This window comes from Gigantopelta aegis, chromosome 14 (assembly GCF_016097555.1).
Source record: "Gigantopelta aegis isolate Gae_Host chromosome 14, Gae_host_genome, whole genome shotgun sequence".
Taxonomy (NCBI): Eukaryota; Metazoa; Mollusca; class Gastropoda; order Neomphalida; family Peltospiridae; genus Gigantopelta; species Gigantopelta aegis.
Genome location: NC_054712.1, coordinates 19,417,240 through 19,433,122, shown reverse-complemented (window position 1 = coordinate 19,433,122; position 15,883 = coordinate 19,417,240). Strand labels below are relative to the sequence as shown.

At 35.1% G+C, this 15,883-nt stretch overlaps 1 protein-coding gene across 7 annotated transcripts in view; it reads right to left on the bottom strand.

Annotated features, from left to right (window-relative positions):
• Positions 1–15,883, bottom strand: part of LOC121388010 — a 66,692-nt gene that overhangs the window by 13,493 nt on the left and 37,316 nt on the right. For 4 of the 7 annotated variants that reach the window (XM_041519208.1, XM_041519205.1, XM_041519209.1 and 1 more), the window contains 4 exons: positions 14,350–14,460; positions 10,802–10,858; positions 6,164–6,190; positions 3,481–3,555 (listed from right to left, as the gene is read on the bottom strand). In XM_041519208.1, the coding sequence (XP_041375142.1) occupies positions 3,481–3,555; positions 6,164–6,190; positions 10,802–10,858; positions 14,350–14,460 (270 nt within the window). The remainder of the gene's footprint in view (positions 1–3,480; positions 3,556–6,163; positions 6,191–10,801; positions 10,859–14,349; positions 14,461–15,883) is intronic. The other 3 variants (XM_041519207.1, XM_041519206.1, XM_041519211.1) reach the window with 3 other exon arrangements.

The following is a 15,883-nucleotide window of genomic DNA, read 5'->3' as shown; positions in this document are numbered from 1 at the left end:
AATCTTGGTTTACAATGAACAGTCGACTATGTCAGAAACGCTCAGATAATCTTGGTTTACAATGAACAGTCGACTATGGTAGAAACGCTCAGATAATCTTGGTTTACAATGAACAGTCGACTATGGTAGAAACGCTCAGATAATCTTGGTTTACAATGAACAGTCGACTATGGTAGAAACTCTCAGATAATCTTGGTTTACAATGTTAGAAACGGTTTTCCGTACAAAATCAAGCAGTTCCAAAATATTTTGAGCGAAGGTGTAAATTTAAGTATTGATGTAAATTCAAAGTCAGTCTATCCTCTCTCAGGCTGAATTTAACAATGAATCATAGATGAACCGTTAACAAGAAATATGGCCCAAGTTTATTTACCTCATTATGGCTGCCCTCGCCCGTATATATCCGTTTAATAACAATGGAACCAATAGTCTATTCACATACAGCAAACAAAGGGAGTGAAGCTTACTACATAATGCTTTAAAGTTGTCGAAAAGAAAGAAAGAAAGAAAGAAAGAAAGAAGACATTTTTTTAAAAGGTTCTAGTATTGTAGTAAAATTGAATGGATTACACTAACAGGGGATTTATCGGCCTAGAGATAGTTGATTTCTCTCTACCCAGGCAAAAGTGAAGATAGATTTTTAAATTATCAATATTAAATTTGTATTAAAATTTAAATTATTTGATGCAAAATCACGAATAATTTTTTTCCAAAATATCTGTCTATCAGTTTCTGAAGACTTCCCTTGGGATTATTCTACTGACTTTTAGAACTATCGAAGCAAAATTCTAGGAGAAAATAGGTTTTCAAATTTTTAATGTTAAATTTCTTTTTAATTAAATTTGTTTTTTTTTCATTTTTTTTTCTTCAAAAATTCTAAATATTCGAGTATTATTTTGTGGAGACTGTTCCAGAGATTCATAGTACCTAGTTCCAGATCCATCCAATCACAACTCTAGAAGACACACTTTCAAGTTTTCAATGAATTGTGTTTTAATATTTAATAAAAGTTCAAAATGTCCCAATGTATCACTGTTAGTTTATGGAGAGTTCATTGTACCAAATTTCAGACGAGTCCAATCAAAACTTTAGAAGACAGACGTAGAAGGAAATGTTGATGAACGGACAACAGACGATTGACGGACGCTGGACAAATCGATATTGAGGAGTTAAAATGAGGTCTCAGATACATTTTAGTTTTAAAAGCTTCTCTGAAGCTTGAAGTTAAAGAAATAAATCATATAATTGTAAATGACGTATGCTATCAGCCATGAGAAAGAGAGCGATTAAGCGAACAAGCGAGCGAGCGAGAGCGAGCGAGAGCGAGCGAGAGAGAGAGAGCGAGAGAGAGAGAGAGAGCGAGAGAGCGACAGAGACGGAGAGATGGATAAGCAGACAGAGAGACAGACAGAAATAAAAACTAAACACAGCTTGAGTGGCCTGCTATTATGCACTATTAGGGAGATTAACAGCAGTAGATTCCACAGGTTGCTGGGTCTCAAGGTGGCGTGTTCTATCACTGAGGCTGTAGTCTGGTATTTATACATGTATGTGTGTGTATTATTTCTCCTAAAATAACCATTTTACCTTCAGCTCATTCTTCAGTAAATAACCTTTCTGGATTTGGCATCCGAATAAAGAAACAATTTATGAATTAATTTAGTATTAAAAACCAGCTGTAATAATTTTTTACAAAATAAATCGTGGGACATTATGGGAGGGAGGGAGAGGAAAGGAGGCAGTAGTCTGCGGTTTGTATGCTGGTGGAAATGATGGACAATAATTGATGAATAGAAACGACATGTAGGGTTATTTTACGGAAACATTGGTTAATACTAACTAAATAGCAATGTTAATGAAGCAGAAGAGCAGGTGTGTTATTTGCCTTCATGAAATGTTTCAATGGAAAACTAAATCTTACAAATAAACTACAGCTAACAAAAAGCAGCAACACTAAAATAACTGCGGATTAATGAATTCGTATTTCAACAATGTTAATTAAGCACGTGTGTGTTTTGTGTGTTTTGTTTGTATGGTTTTTGTTTGTGTGTGTGTGTGCGAGAGAGAGAGAGAGAGAGAGAGAGAGAGAGAGAGAGAGAGAGAGAGAGAGCGAGAGAGTGAGAGTGAGAGAGAGTGTGTGTGTGTGTGTCAGGCAGAGGGAGGACAAAATATGGGGTAGAGAGAAAAGGGAGAACAAGAGAGAGAGAGAGAGGTTATTTGTTTTATCGATACCATATAATATTAATTTTTTTAGGGAGAATAAAAGATGGAGAGAGAGAGAGAGAGAGAGAGAGAGAGAGAGAGAGAGAGAGAGAGAGAGAGAGAGAGAGGTGTTATTTGCTTTATCTATACCTTATAATATTTATTATTTTAGGGAGAATCAAATATGGAGGAGAGAGAGAGAGAGAGAGAGAGAGAGAGGAGAGAGAGAAGAGAGAGAGAGATTATTTGCTTTATAATTTAATTTTTTGTTCATTATTCTCCTAAAGTTTAACAGAGGTGATTATTTTGTTGGCTTACAAAATGTTCATTCATTTTATAATGCTGTGACGCCAAAAGGAGATAAATAACCTCCGCAGATACTTAATACAAACCAATAGAATTAGATATCTATTTATTATTATTATTATTATTACAAACTAATTATAACTATACTTTTTTTTATTGGTGTTATTCATATATTGCTGATCGTACCTGGGAACAGAACATTCCTTTTTATCTACAAATATTTATTGATGTTTTACATGAAAACAACTATTGAAATAATTAAATAGCTTACTTGTATAATGGAACAAGTTTTGCTATTATATATTTCAAAACTGTATTAAGAAGTACTTATATTTTAAAATCTAGTATGAGATTTTTTTTTACTGGAAACGTATTTAAGATTATATTTCTATCAATTTAAAATTTCAAATAAACATCCATAATGATCATAATTTATACGCCTTTTTCTTCTTTCTTTTTTTTTTTTTTTTTTTTTTTTTGGGGGGGGGGGGGGGGGGGGGGGGGTCGATCTTGTATTCTATTGTTTTATTTTGTTGGTTTGTTTGGTGTTGGTTTTGTTCATAGTTATTGCAATTGTTATTACTCCAGGCCAAAAAAAAGAAGAAGAAAGAAATCATAATAATAGTAAAAATAAAAACAACGAAAAACACATTTACAACATTCTTTTTCAAGCAAAATGTTAAAACCGATCTTATGCTTTAACAAATATCAACCTGATTTTTGCACACAAACAAACCATTGTAAGAATATATATATAAAAAATTGTTAGAAAAGCGAAAATATTACAAACAAATAAATAAAATTTATAAGAGTAGAACAATAAAATGTCTTGTTGAACTAAAACAGCTATGAAATAAGAATGAAAAAGAAAAAAAAGAAAAAGGTAGTAGTGCTGCTGCTACAATTACCAGACGACAAATGAACACACCTGCCCTTATTAAAGAGAGGGGGCGACAAGACGGGGCGACAAACCTGCCAAGACAGAACATTCCTTGGTTTGGTGAATCCGTCGACATCTCGAATTGCCTTCCGGTCTGAGGGCATGGGCTGAAGAGGGATGAGGGAATTGTTCATACAATCACAATCTGTTACGATTAGCTCAACTATGAATACTGCACGGGTCGGCTATTAAAGGGACGTTTCTACTTCTCTCTGCCATTGTTAGATATTTCTGCTTTAAGCTGTATCCTAACTGGACGCGAAAATATTTATATCCTAACCAGACGCGATCATAACGACAGTCTCCATTTTAAAATTGTACACGTCGTTTAGGATATAGCTTAATACGGCCTTTTTACGAACTAAAATAACACCACATTTCGATTGTCAGTGCATGTATCTAACGTGTGGTTGTGGTGGCCCTAAAGTTTGTAATAGCCCAAACTTAATTTTTTTTTTAACCTTCGAGTAATTTCACAGTATTGAAAAACTATATACATGTATTAAAAAATACAATGAAGTTTGAGCTACTATAAACATTAGGAAAGCCAGGAAACATATTTTATATACAGACACTAATATTCTAAACTTGAAAATGTATTTAATATGTAATTTGTATCCTTAAACATGCTCAAACGTTCTAATAGTCAAAAACACCTTAACAGTGGCAGCAGACTCGATAACATTTATAAAATGCAATTGTAAATTATGCGTTATGTGTATAAATGTTTTACGAAAATTGTATAAACATCTTATAATTGTATAACGTCCAATGTATTCAAAACAATTATGCGTATGAATTGAATTTTGTAATCTTGTATTTTTAAAAGTGACAACATTGTTCTTCTTGGTTTTGATTTTCCAGCCACCCGTGCAATTCATACAATGACACGTAACAGCTTATCGCTTATAAACCATTAAAAGCCCAGACCCTGAGCTCGAATCTCGAGTCTAGATTCCAAAATAGTCTGCCATCCTTACGAATGAGTCTAGACTGAATGTGTATTTGGGCGAGTCTAAGCTTTTAAGATTTGTAAGCATTAACGTACATATAACATTTACCGTGAGGTTTCTTAAATTAAAGATACAAGGCTGCAAAATAAACAGTGCTGCTCAAAACAAGATGCGCAAGTTTGCAAGCAGTTCACGTGACAGACTGAACAACGTCGTACATATTATTACCGTTAACGTTGGACATCGACTTAAACTACCGTATTTCCTCTAATAAGTACCGGGCCTCAAATAAGCGCCGGGTCTGTAACACTTTGCAACAAAATAAACACCGGGTCTGTAACACTTTGCAACAAAATAAACACCGGGCCTCTAATAAGCGCTGGGCCTTCAATAAACGCTGGGTAAGACAGCCGAAAACTGATTACTCCCTGGCCTCTTTCCAGCAATGACGTTGGCACTAGGCACTTTAGATGGACAAATGATATTAATATGTTCATTGTTGTGTTAAAGTTTAAAGTGTTGTTACAGTTTAAAAATAAATAAAATTGTAACTTTTTAATTTTTAGCTATAATTTCTAATATTTGTAAAAAAAAAAAAAAAAAAAAAAAAAAAAAAAAAAAGGCTGGGTTTTCTATAAGCGCCGGGTCTGAGTCTGCGACCATTTTGAAATGTATAAGCGAGCGCTTATTAGAGGAAATACGGTATACACCATTCAGTTGTGCTTCATTCCGTTAAAGTCTCAATTACTTCCGGGTCAGTTTGGGATACGAAACCTGAAACCTGAATCATGAACGACCATGTTTCACAAAACACTATCTTCAGTTCTCTTGTTAAATATATAAGTGGGTAATAGGAAGAAATGTATTAACAATATATATATAATGTGCAATGGACCTCGTATTGCCTTGAACGTTGCCAGAATGCAAATAAAGTCCGCTTGTGTTGAAGCTTTTTTAAAATACATTTGAAACTGTAAACAAATTCTGATTATTTTTTAAAATTATTATTATTTCTTTTTTTTGAATGATCAAGACTGTGCGTGGGAGGGTTTAAAGGAGTGTTGATGGGGGTGGGAGGTAGGAGAGGGAGTAATGGTTATATCATTGACAACTAAATTGTGAATTCCAGTAAAACAGGTAGACAGAGAGACATCAATGATAAGTAATGAAAGGACTGTGATACCGGGTGGCTACATCTGGGTAGGCCTACTTGGTACTGTGACGATGCCAACAAGCAAATCTGTAATATGGACGGAGTACATTGTTAGTCTTTTCATACATGTAGTGTGTAAGCACCTTTTAAGACTTGTTGATATAGAGTGAGCACCTTGTAAGACTTTTTGATATAGAGTGAGCACCTTTTAAGACTGGTTGATATGGAGTGAGCGCCGTATAAGACTGGTTGATATGGAGGGACCGGTTTAAGCATGGTGATCACAAAATATGGAGGGAGCACCGTATAAGACCGGTTGATATGGAGTGAGCACATAAGACTTGGTGGAAACTGAAACAGCGCAACACAGAATGCCGTATGCAGTTATCTGCCTAAGCATCCATACTAAAATGGTTATTACCAAAAAGCATTTCCTTCATTAGTTTTATTAAAATTGACAGAACAAGAACAAAAGACAAACACAACAATTGGTTGCAGTGTAGAACTTCATCGAGTTCTTGTAATTTGTCAGAAATGTCCATGTCTTTAGAAAAATGCACACACTGACAAAGCGAAAACCACTTATAATGGTACATTGAAGAAACTTACCGCTCTCACAGTCAGGCCTTTTTTACCCTGGTCAATAAATAAATATATATAAAACCAACCTGCACACCCGACAGACAATTTCACTTAGTCGATTTAAATACAAACACTTAACACGTTACACATGGCGTACATAACTGACGTCAAGCTTACAGGAACTGTCGTACATCGAGCAGCAACATATGATTCCAGTTTACCAATGTCAGTACAGTTTATTTATGTAGATAATTACCAATGTCAGTATACTTAATTCATCTAGATAATTACCAATGCCACTACAATTACTTTATCTAGATAATTACCAATGCCAGTACAGTTCATTTATCAAGATAATTACCAATGCCAGTACAGTTAATTTATCTAGATAATTACCAATGCCAGTACAGTTCATTTATCTAGATAATTACCAATGCCAGTACAGTTCATTTATCTAGATAATTACCAATGTCAGTACAGTTAATTTATGTAGATAACTTCGAAGGTACATAGGCAATGCATTGTGACTCTTCTGTCTGTGGGAAGGTGCATATAAAATGTTTCTTTCTGCTACTGATTTTTTTTTTAGTGAATTACTATCAAAAACACTCTATAATAGGGTCTCCACGAGTCCAGCGTACTGGACTCGAGTACTCTAGGGTCAAACTCGACCCGGACCCGGGTACCCGACATTTTCACTAGATGACAATGAGACTAAGGGATAAAGTCAAATAGCATTATGCGGCTTAATTCCAGCGCTGAACATGAATGCCCAGTCATGCTATTGTATTGCATTGCACACATTCGAATTTTGTTTTTCCTTCCATGTCTTATAGCCCTATAATGTAACTGGCGTTAAGCATATGACACAATGACGTCAACAATATAACTAAATGAGAGTGCTTTTCCATGCATGGGTACTCGACTCGACTCATACAGTCTACATCATACCTCGGACGTCCGACGGTCGGAGATATGTTGGGTTGCCATGAAACATTGAAAAAGCATTCTGAAATGATTTTCTGACATTCCATAAATTATATTAATGTAAGAATGTGTTGTTCTTTTAAAATGTTAGTAGACCAATTTTGGACTGTCCATAAGGTAACCTGACTTCAAATGACGTCTTTAGAGTCATTGCTTTATTATTTGTGCCCCGCTTTTTGGCCGAGGTATTCCTACTGGGAACTGCAGTGGACAGTTAGTTCGAGTATGTGCTAGTAGTGTTATCAAAGATAGTTCGACGTTTATTTGCCGGGTATTAGCTTATTTTCTAAAGAAAAAAAAAGAAAACTAACTGACGGTACAACATTGTGTTTTGAACAGCACTGCTAGGTAGAAAATAACATTAAAACGGATTTACCAGTGTTTAATGGATTTCATGCAATACAGCTCTTTAAATATTAAATTTTTATTATGAAACCATATCATTAGAAAAAAACCTATTAGGAACAATGGTAAAGCTGTTTAAGTTGGTCATTATTTGAAAATATTGCTTCAAATATGTTAAACATTAAAGTTAAAGAAGCAACACGTGTCCAGTGCCTCCAGTTGCCTGTTGCCACTAAGCTATAAAGGAGTCTGTGAAAAAAAACTACCTTCAAGATGCAAATGTCACAAAAGGCGAATCAGTAGAGTAATTGTATGTACGTGTACGTGTACGTGTACGCGCGCGCGCGCGCATGTGTGTGTGTTTATGTGTTTTAGTTTGTGTGTGTGTTTCTCTGTGTGTGCGTGTGTGTGTGTGTGTGTGTATGTGTGAGTTTGTGTCTGTGTGTGTTTTATGTGTGTGTGTGTTTTTTAGTGTGTGTGTGTGTGTGTGTGTGTGTTTGTGTCTGTGTGTTTTATGTGTGTGTGTGTTTGTGTGTGTTTGTGTGTTTGTGTGTGTCTGTCTGTGTGTGTGTGGGTGTGGGTGTCTGTGTTTTAGTGTGTGTCTGTGTGTATGTGTGTGTGTGTGTTTCTGTCTGTGTGTGTGTGTCTGTGTCCGTGTCTGTGTGTTGTGTGTGTGTGTGTGTCTGTCTGTCTGTCTGTGTGTGTGTGTGTGTCTGTGTTTTAGTGTGTGTCTGTGTGTTTGTGTGTGTGCGTGTGTGTGTGTCAGTGTGTGTGTGTGTATGTGCGTGTGTGTGTATGTGCGTGTGTGTGTGTGCGCGCGCGCGCGTGTGTGAACAGGCTGCTGTTTCAACCAGATAGTTCCATAACACTCCCACTTGCTGTGTGGTCTATGGTTGATATCTAACTACAATTCCCATCACTATTCAAACGTCGTCTCACTAACAAGGCTTGTAGCGTGAGTTAACCAGAAATATCTTGCACAAGCTCACGAGCATTATAATACGGTAAACAGTGGAAACGAAATTCAGGCGAAGCATGCCGTCAACACATTAAATTCTGTTTCAAAAGTAAAATAAAGATATTAAAATCACTGTGATTGTATTCTTTAAAAATCTAACACACATGTACACATACGCGCGCGCGCACCTACACACACATACACAGATCAGAGAGAGAGAGAGAGAGAGAGAGAGAGAGGAAGAGAGAGAGAGAGAGAGAGAGAGAGAGAGAGAGAGAGAGAGAGAGAGAGAGAGAAAGACACAGAGAGACAGAGACACACACTCACACACAGAGAGACAAAGAGAGACAGACAGAGAGAGAGAGAGAGAGAGAGAGAGAGAGAGAGAGAGAGAGAGAGAGAGAGAGACGCAGGCAAAGACAAACAAAGGAAGAAACGGACAAATTGAGTTTAAAAATATTTGTAATATGTTTATTCATTCATCAGTACGTTCGTTCGCTTTGCTTTCAAATATCCTCGCGGTATGGGTTTTGAAGTGGATAAGCAACGATCTCGCATAGTTTAGAAATAACGATGTTTTTTGTTGTTGTTATTATTGGCAGAGATATAGCCGAATATATATACTAGTACATGATTAATATATAAACATTACATTCAATAAATGTTGCGATTTTGTTTTGTTTGTTTACTTTATTTGTCTATACTGTAATCTTGTAACATTTTTCATGCGGTATTGGTTTCGATGCGGAACATTCAGAATGAGCGCTATTCAAGACCAATAACTCGAAACAACTGGAAACGATGTGTGGTGGTCCATACGTGCCATATTAATAATACACGGAATCCACCCCCCCACACACACACACACACACCACCACCACCTACGCACTCACTCATTTAAAGAAATGTTAATCCCATTGACACATTTAAACCATACAGCCCAGCCCAGAAGCACCATTGTCTCTATTTGTACATTGCATTCATAGGATTAGTATAAACTTGACAGACCTTCACGTTTTCTTGGAGGCTGATTATTACTATTATTAAAACACAAATCCACAACACATTTCATGTTGAATATATATTATATTAAGGTATAATATGCACTTGAACGTTATTTAATCCCGACCCAGTATTATCGTATTCATTGCATGTAAAATAAGGTCTGGTGACTCATTCGGACATCCATAGATTGACGTAGAACAGGGTTGAGTTCAGCCAGGGCACACCGGCCTCTGTCGCGCAATGATTAAGCCATCGGACTACAGGCTGGTGGGTACAGAGTTCGCAGCCCGGTACTGGCTCCAACCCAGAGCGAGTTCTTAAAGGCTCAGTGGGTAGGTGTAAGGCCGCCTCACCGTCACCCTGCCATGGAATCGTGGACTGGCTATGTCAGAACCCGAATCCATGGTGGGCGTGCCTGAACCGTAAGGATGTGGGCACGTTAATACAGTTCCCTTCCCTTCCTTCACCGTCTTCTCTCTTACTAACCACTAACCAACTAACAACTAACCCACTGGCCTGGACAGACAGCCCAGATAGCTGACGTGTGTGCCCAGGACAGCGTGCTTGAACCTTAACTGGATATAAGCACGAAAATAAGTTGAAATGAAAATCAGCAAGGCCGAGAAGAAAAATGTCCGCTAGACTGGTTTATGCGCTGCACGGTAATCCAAAATGGTCACGTCGGGAACCAATCAAATTGTTCGCGAATGTTAGCGAAACGTTTTCTGGCTGAACTTGTGGCTGGTCTATTTGTCTGGTGTTTATTGCACAATTCGCAGTGTTTCGTGCAGCAGTTGAGTGAAATTAATTGCGAAAATTTGGAAATAAAAGATGTTTATGTATGGTTAAAACAGTGCATTACGGAAAATATTACTTTTTGTTAAGTGGTATTGTTAATTGTTTATACTTACCGCAAAAAACAGGAGCAAATTTTAGACACTGCTTTATTTTTATCAATAAAAAATACGTCAGTCAACAACAACTTCTGCATATGATGTCTAGGCTTTTATTTCATGGCGCGTGATTGTTATTTAAAGATAACGCTTCAAAACCCATACCGCGCCATAATACAAACCAAGACGATCATTTAAAATGCCCTAGGTTTAAATTATCCCCCACTACAAAACCCAAAACAAAAATACCCCCCAAACCCCCCCCCCCCCCCCAAAAAAAAAAATCCCATAAAAAAAAAATATAATTGTTTTTTAAATTAAAAATTAGAAAAGAAAACAAAGAAAAAAGAAACAAATTTAACATTAAACTAAAATATAAGATCTACTATAGCAGTGCTTAATGCTGTACCTATATTTTGGAGAGTAGAAACCGTGATCACGTGGTCTGCGGAACAAGACATGAAATAAACTACTTACAAGTGGTGGCCTTGAAGCGTGCATGGTTGTCGTTGAAATCGTCGGCACATAGCTGTCCTGGAAGAAAGCAATAAAACGGTGTGTATCTCGAATACTATATATACAATAGAGGTGTGTATCTTCAATTATATATATAACTATATATCATATACTTTCTAGCATATCCAGTGTAATCAAAGTATTGACATTTAAGCAAGCGTACTGCGGCGACAATCCATAATATTACATATAAATGTGTGTTTATGTATCGCGAATATTACATATAATTTAAAGTGTGTATCTAAATTACTATATGCAATACAGGTATGTATCTACAATACTATATAAAATAGAGATGTATATCTCGAATATTGTATACAATAGAGATATGTATCTAGAATACTGTATAAAATAGAGTTGTATATCTCGAATATTGTATACAATAGAGGTATGTATCTACAATGCTATAAAGAATAGAGATGTATATCTCGAATACTGTATACAATAGAGGTATGTATCTAGAATACTATATAAAATAGAGGTATATATCTCGAATACTTCATACAGTAGAGGTATGTATCTAGAATATTATATAAAATAGAGGTGTGTGTCTCAAATACTATACATAATAGAGATGTGTATCTCGAATACTATATACAATAGCGATGTATATCATGAGATTATATAAAATAAAGGTGTTTATCTCTAATACTATAAATACAGAGATAAATGTGTGTATCTCGATTACTATATATATATATATATATATATATATATATATATATATATATATATATATATATATATATATTAAACTCTCGAAGGAAGAAAGTTTCTCTGTATAAACATGTAACAGTTTGTAGGCTTATCTCAAACTTCGACATAAATATACGTATGATATCTCAAATGATTTATGTGGTCCCAAATGACATATTTACTATATATGTTTATATTTTTCTCGAAGTTGAAACAACTTTTCCAATTATTTCGATAAACAATGAAATAGTCAAGGCATAATTTACTTTCATCATTGATCATCATAAACCAGTTGTCCAAATAAATATGCAATGCATTAATTTGTTTCTTTCAAATTAAAACGTACTATTGTTATAAGTTAAAGTACTTAGTTGTTGTAACTGGTATTGCCAAGTATTAATAATGTAACCCACTTGAAAGCGAGAAAAGAAGAAAAAAAGATTTTAAAATCCCGAAATCTAGAAAATGTCCTGAAGATGGAACTGCAGTATTATATCGCGTAATGCCAGAACAATTACGAAATGCTTTCGACCGGAACAGATAAGTTGGCCCTACTAATTATTAGTCAGACAACCCAAGTACTACAATAACAAAACTTTACGGATGATGTCTGCAATGTTCAGATGGGTGTTTTGCCCGTAACAAAACATTGGAACAACAAAAGAAAAAAACCTCCAGTAGCATTACTTGGTTAATTATGGGTTTTTTTCCTTAAACTGATATTGTTGTCATCAAATCCATTATACCAAAATATGCAGTGATTTCTTTTCTCACAAAACACGTATGTTTAATTATCTCAAATATAACGATATCTCAAACCTACTGGCTGGAACAAGCAACTTCGCGATATAGAGTTTAATATATATATATATATATATATATATATATATATATATATATATATATATATATATATATATATATATATAATAGTACCTGTGTTTCGTATGATATACATAACTTAGGTGTGTATCTCAAATACTATACATAACAGAGGTGTGTATCTCGAATATATAAAATAGGTGTGTGTGTCTATATATATATATATATATATATATATATATATATATATATATATATATATATACATACACACAGAGTCAAACTTCGATAACTGAAATGTCGATCTCTCGAAAACTTCGATCTCTCAAACTGAACACAATCGCACACAAATACAGTATATATTAAAAGTATTAAAAGTAATGTGTCATTAAACCATTGATACAATCTTAAAACATTATAAGAAAACTTATACAATGTATAATTTAACAAACATTACACTTTTAACGTTTTCATGGTTTTTTCACGTTACCATCGTTCCAAGCGAATAAATCTGAAAGAGAAAAACTGGCTAAATTTTCTTTTTGTATGTAATCGCGCGACATGACAAAACAGTTTTCGAAAATCTTCGGATATGTTCGCTGCACAATGTCGGGCGTCAAAGGCTCACTCGGAATTCTTCGTCCGATTCGCAAATCATACCTCGACTTAGAACTTAGATATGTTTTTAACGTGCTCATATACCTTTATCGTTTCGAACACGCCTACCCAGAATCCGGCCTCCGATATGATCGGTGGTCTGACTCGGGGCAGGATAAACCTAACTACTATAAAAATTTAAAACTTTTGAAATTTAAGGCCAAAATATTAAATAACACTACGCCACCATTAATAATTTTTGACTGCGTCCTTAAGTATACAAAATATCGGGCGAGACTATTTATGCAATAGGCGAACTTGTTGGTCTATTTCAACATTGAAAAAACAGGGGGAAAGTGCAGTAATAAACTCTGGATTGTATACTAGTATAAACAGATTTTATAGCTATACCATAACGGGTTTTATTCGTCTTGAAACGAATTTTATATAAAATTTTATATTGAAATTAGTTTCCGGCATACTTCGTAATTCACCCGAATCATTTCGTATACCCTCGGCATAATCCCGAATGTTTTCAAATTCTTGTCAAATCACTGGCATGATTTTGCAAGTAAGGTTTTGATTGGTCGAATGAAAGGTCAACTGGACATGAGCTCCAACGGGCTGCTGTTAGATCCACAGGTAATTAACGCTAATTTTGTATAGTAGAGTAACAAAATTCTTAAAAGGTCACTTTGAGTTTGTCGAAGTCAAACGAGCCGAGCTGCCAAACGGAGCGAGATCTGCATGGAAAAAAATCTAATATAGTCCACAGCATAAAAAGTGCCGTTGAGAATGAAAACATCCACGGCAATCTCCATGGCATTGCCAACTGCCGTGGGCAATTGCAGGGGTTGGTGGGTTCGGGAGCGTGCTACTCGGAATTGTTTTAATAAAGATGCTCTTAGATGCGTTTTCAGAGCAATTTAGTGTTGTGTATTGTAAAAAAAAAAAACCTCATTAAAAAGGGCACTTCAAGCTGTCGGGGAGGGTCACGGCTATCCCGTGCCTTCCCTCTGGATCCGCCAATTAAATAACCTTTCAAATATTTCAAGTGTAAATACATACGTCATCTGATAACTCATCTGAACTGGGCGTTTACATGACATTTCTATCTACTATTCGTATCTCTGTAAGTTAGTAGAAAATGACCCTGCTGTTAAACCATGTTTAATCTGACGTGCATCCGAAGTATATGTCAAATACACCAATCTGAGCACGACAGATATATGGTCTAAGCATAATGTTTGATAAGAGTTTTTGTCCGATTCTATCACATTTCGTGAACGCATACGAACACATCCGAAAATATCCGAACTGTCGCGATAACGACTCGAAGACTACCGAATCCTATGTATCGTCCTTCACCTACAAACCTTCTCTCCGCGCATTACCTGATCGCCTTGTCGTCTGGTTTCCCGCAGTTTATTTGCGGCATATTGAGAATGCGGCTTTCGACGACGGCGCTGTGGTTCAACCTCCACTTTGCTGGCAACAAGAGCGGCCTGTTGTGGAAAGCAAATCATGAGATCGAGGTGTTGGCCCGGACTTTTGCTAGGCCTCACCCTTGAATGCAGTCTTTTAACTTTTAAACTACACTTTCACTTTTTTAAATTTTTTTTTTTTTTCGACGTTGATATATATCATCATATATATATATATTTAAATTTAATTAATTAATTAATTTAATATCTGTTTACTCAAAAATAATTGACAAGAACACGATCATATGTAAAATTCTAAATTCAGATTATAAATAGCTTATAGTTTAGATGTTATAAATTCACTGTGAACTAAAACATTTAACTTTATATTTTTATATTAACAATTCCATTAAATTTCACAAAAATTTATTAATTTTTATTACAGTAATTATATTTAGTAAATTTATTACAAGATTCGCTAATATTCTAGAATACATTCTGAACAAAGCAAAAATTATTATAAGAGAAACTTAGTAACACCTCTAGTTTAAAGGCAATTTTTAAATAAAACTAATTTTGGATACTTTTCTAGTTAACAGTTTTGAAGACTTACAAAGCAGGTTTAAAGAAAGAGAAGAATATGCGACTTTGATACATCCAGAACATCTATGAACTTTACTAAATTTATTGTAATAAATAGTTGACGCCTAAAATACAGAAACGAATTCACTTTTATTTAAAAAAAATGAAAACTAATTTCCAATAAGAACATTTATTATTTTTACGTGTTATTTTTAAAAGTAGGATCTCAACGGTTTTTAAAAACGCACATCTGCTAATTTCCAATAAGAAAATGTAATATTTTTACATGTGTTATTTTTTAAAATAGAATCTTAACGGTTTTAAAAACGCACATCCGCTAACGATGTTAACTTTTGCTACAGTTGTTATATAATTATAAGGAATACACATTTTGTACAAACCATTTAGTTATCTTATGAGAATATGATAAGGGAATATTTAATTTTATGTTAAGTTTGTCAAAAAGGTCATTTAAAACTGCATAATCAAAATTTTAAAATGTTTAAGTGAAAGATGGAGATGTTTCTAAGTTTCTCAGTTTATTGAAATCGTCAATATTTGTCAGCCGAACTAAAGCTTCAGCCACTCAGCGTCTACGACTAAAATCTATAATTACAATGTATGCGACTTGAATAATACAAATGCAACATGGTGCATATATTAGTTTGTTGAAATAACAGGGTGAGGCACAACCAGAGAGTCGGGGCACCACTCTCGACGTCAGCCACAACAACAGCAGTGCCTCGCTCACCACACAAAACTGTCAACGACAATAAACTTGCATGCTTCCGATGTTCTGCGCATGCGTAACAACACGACGACGAATATAACATGCTTGACACAAATGTCAAGAATATTTTATTAGAACGCTGTAATTAGTTAATTACTGCTGCAAATACACATTGGTTATATCATTTTGTTC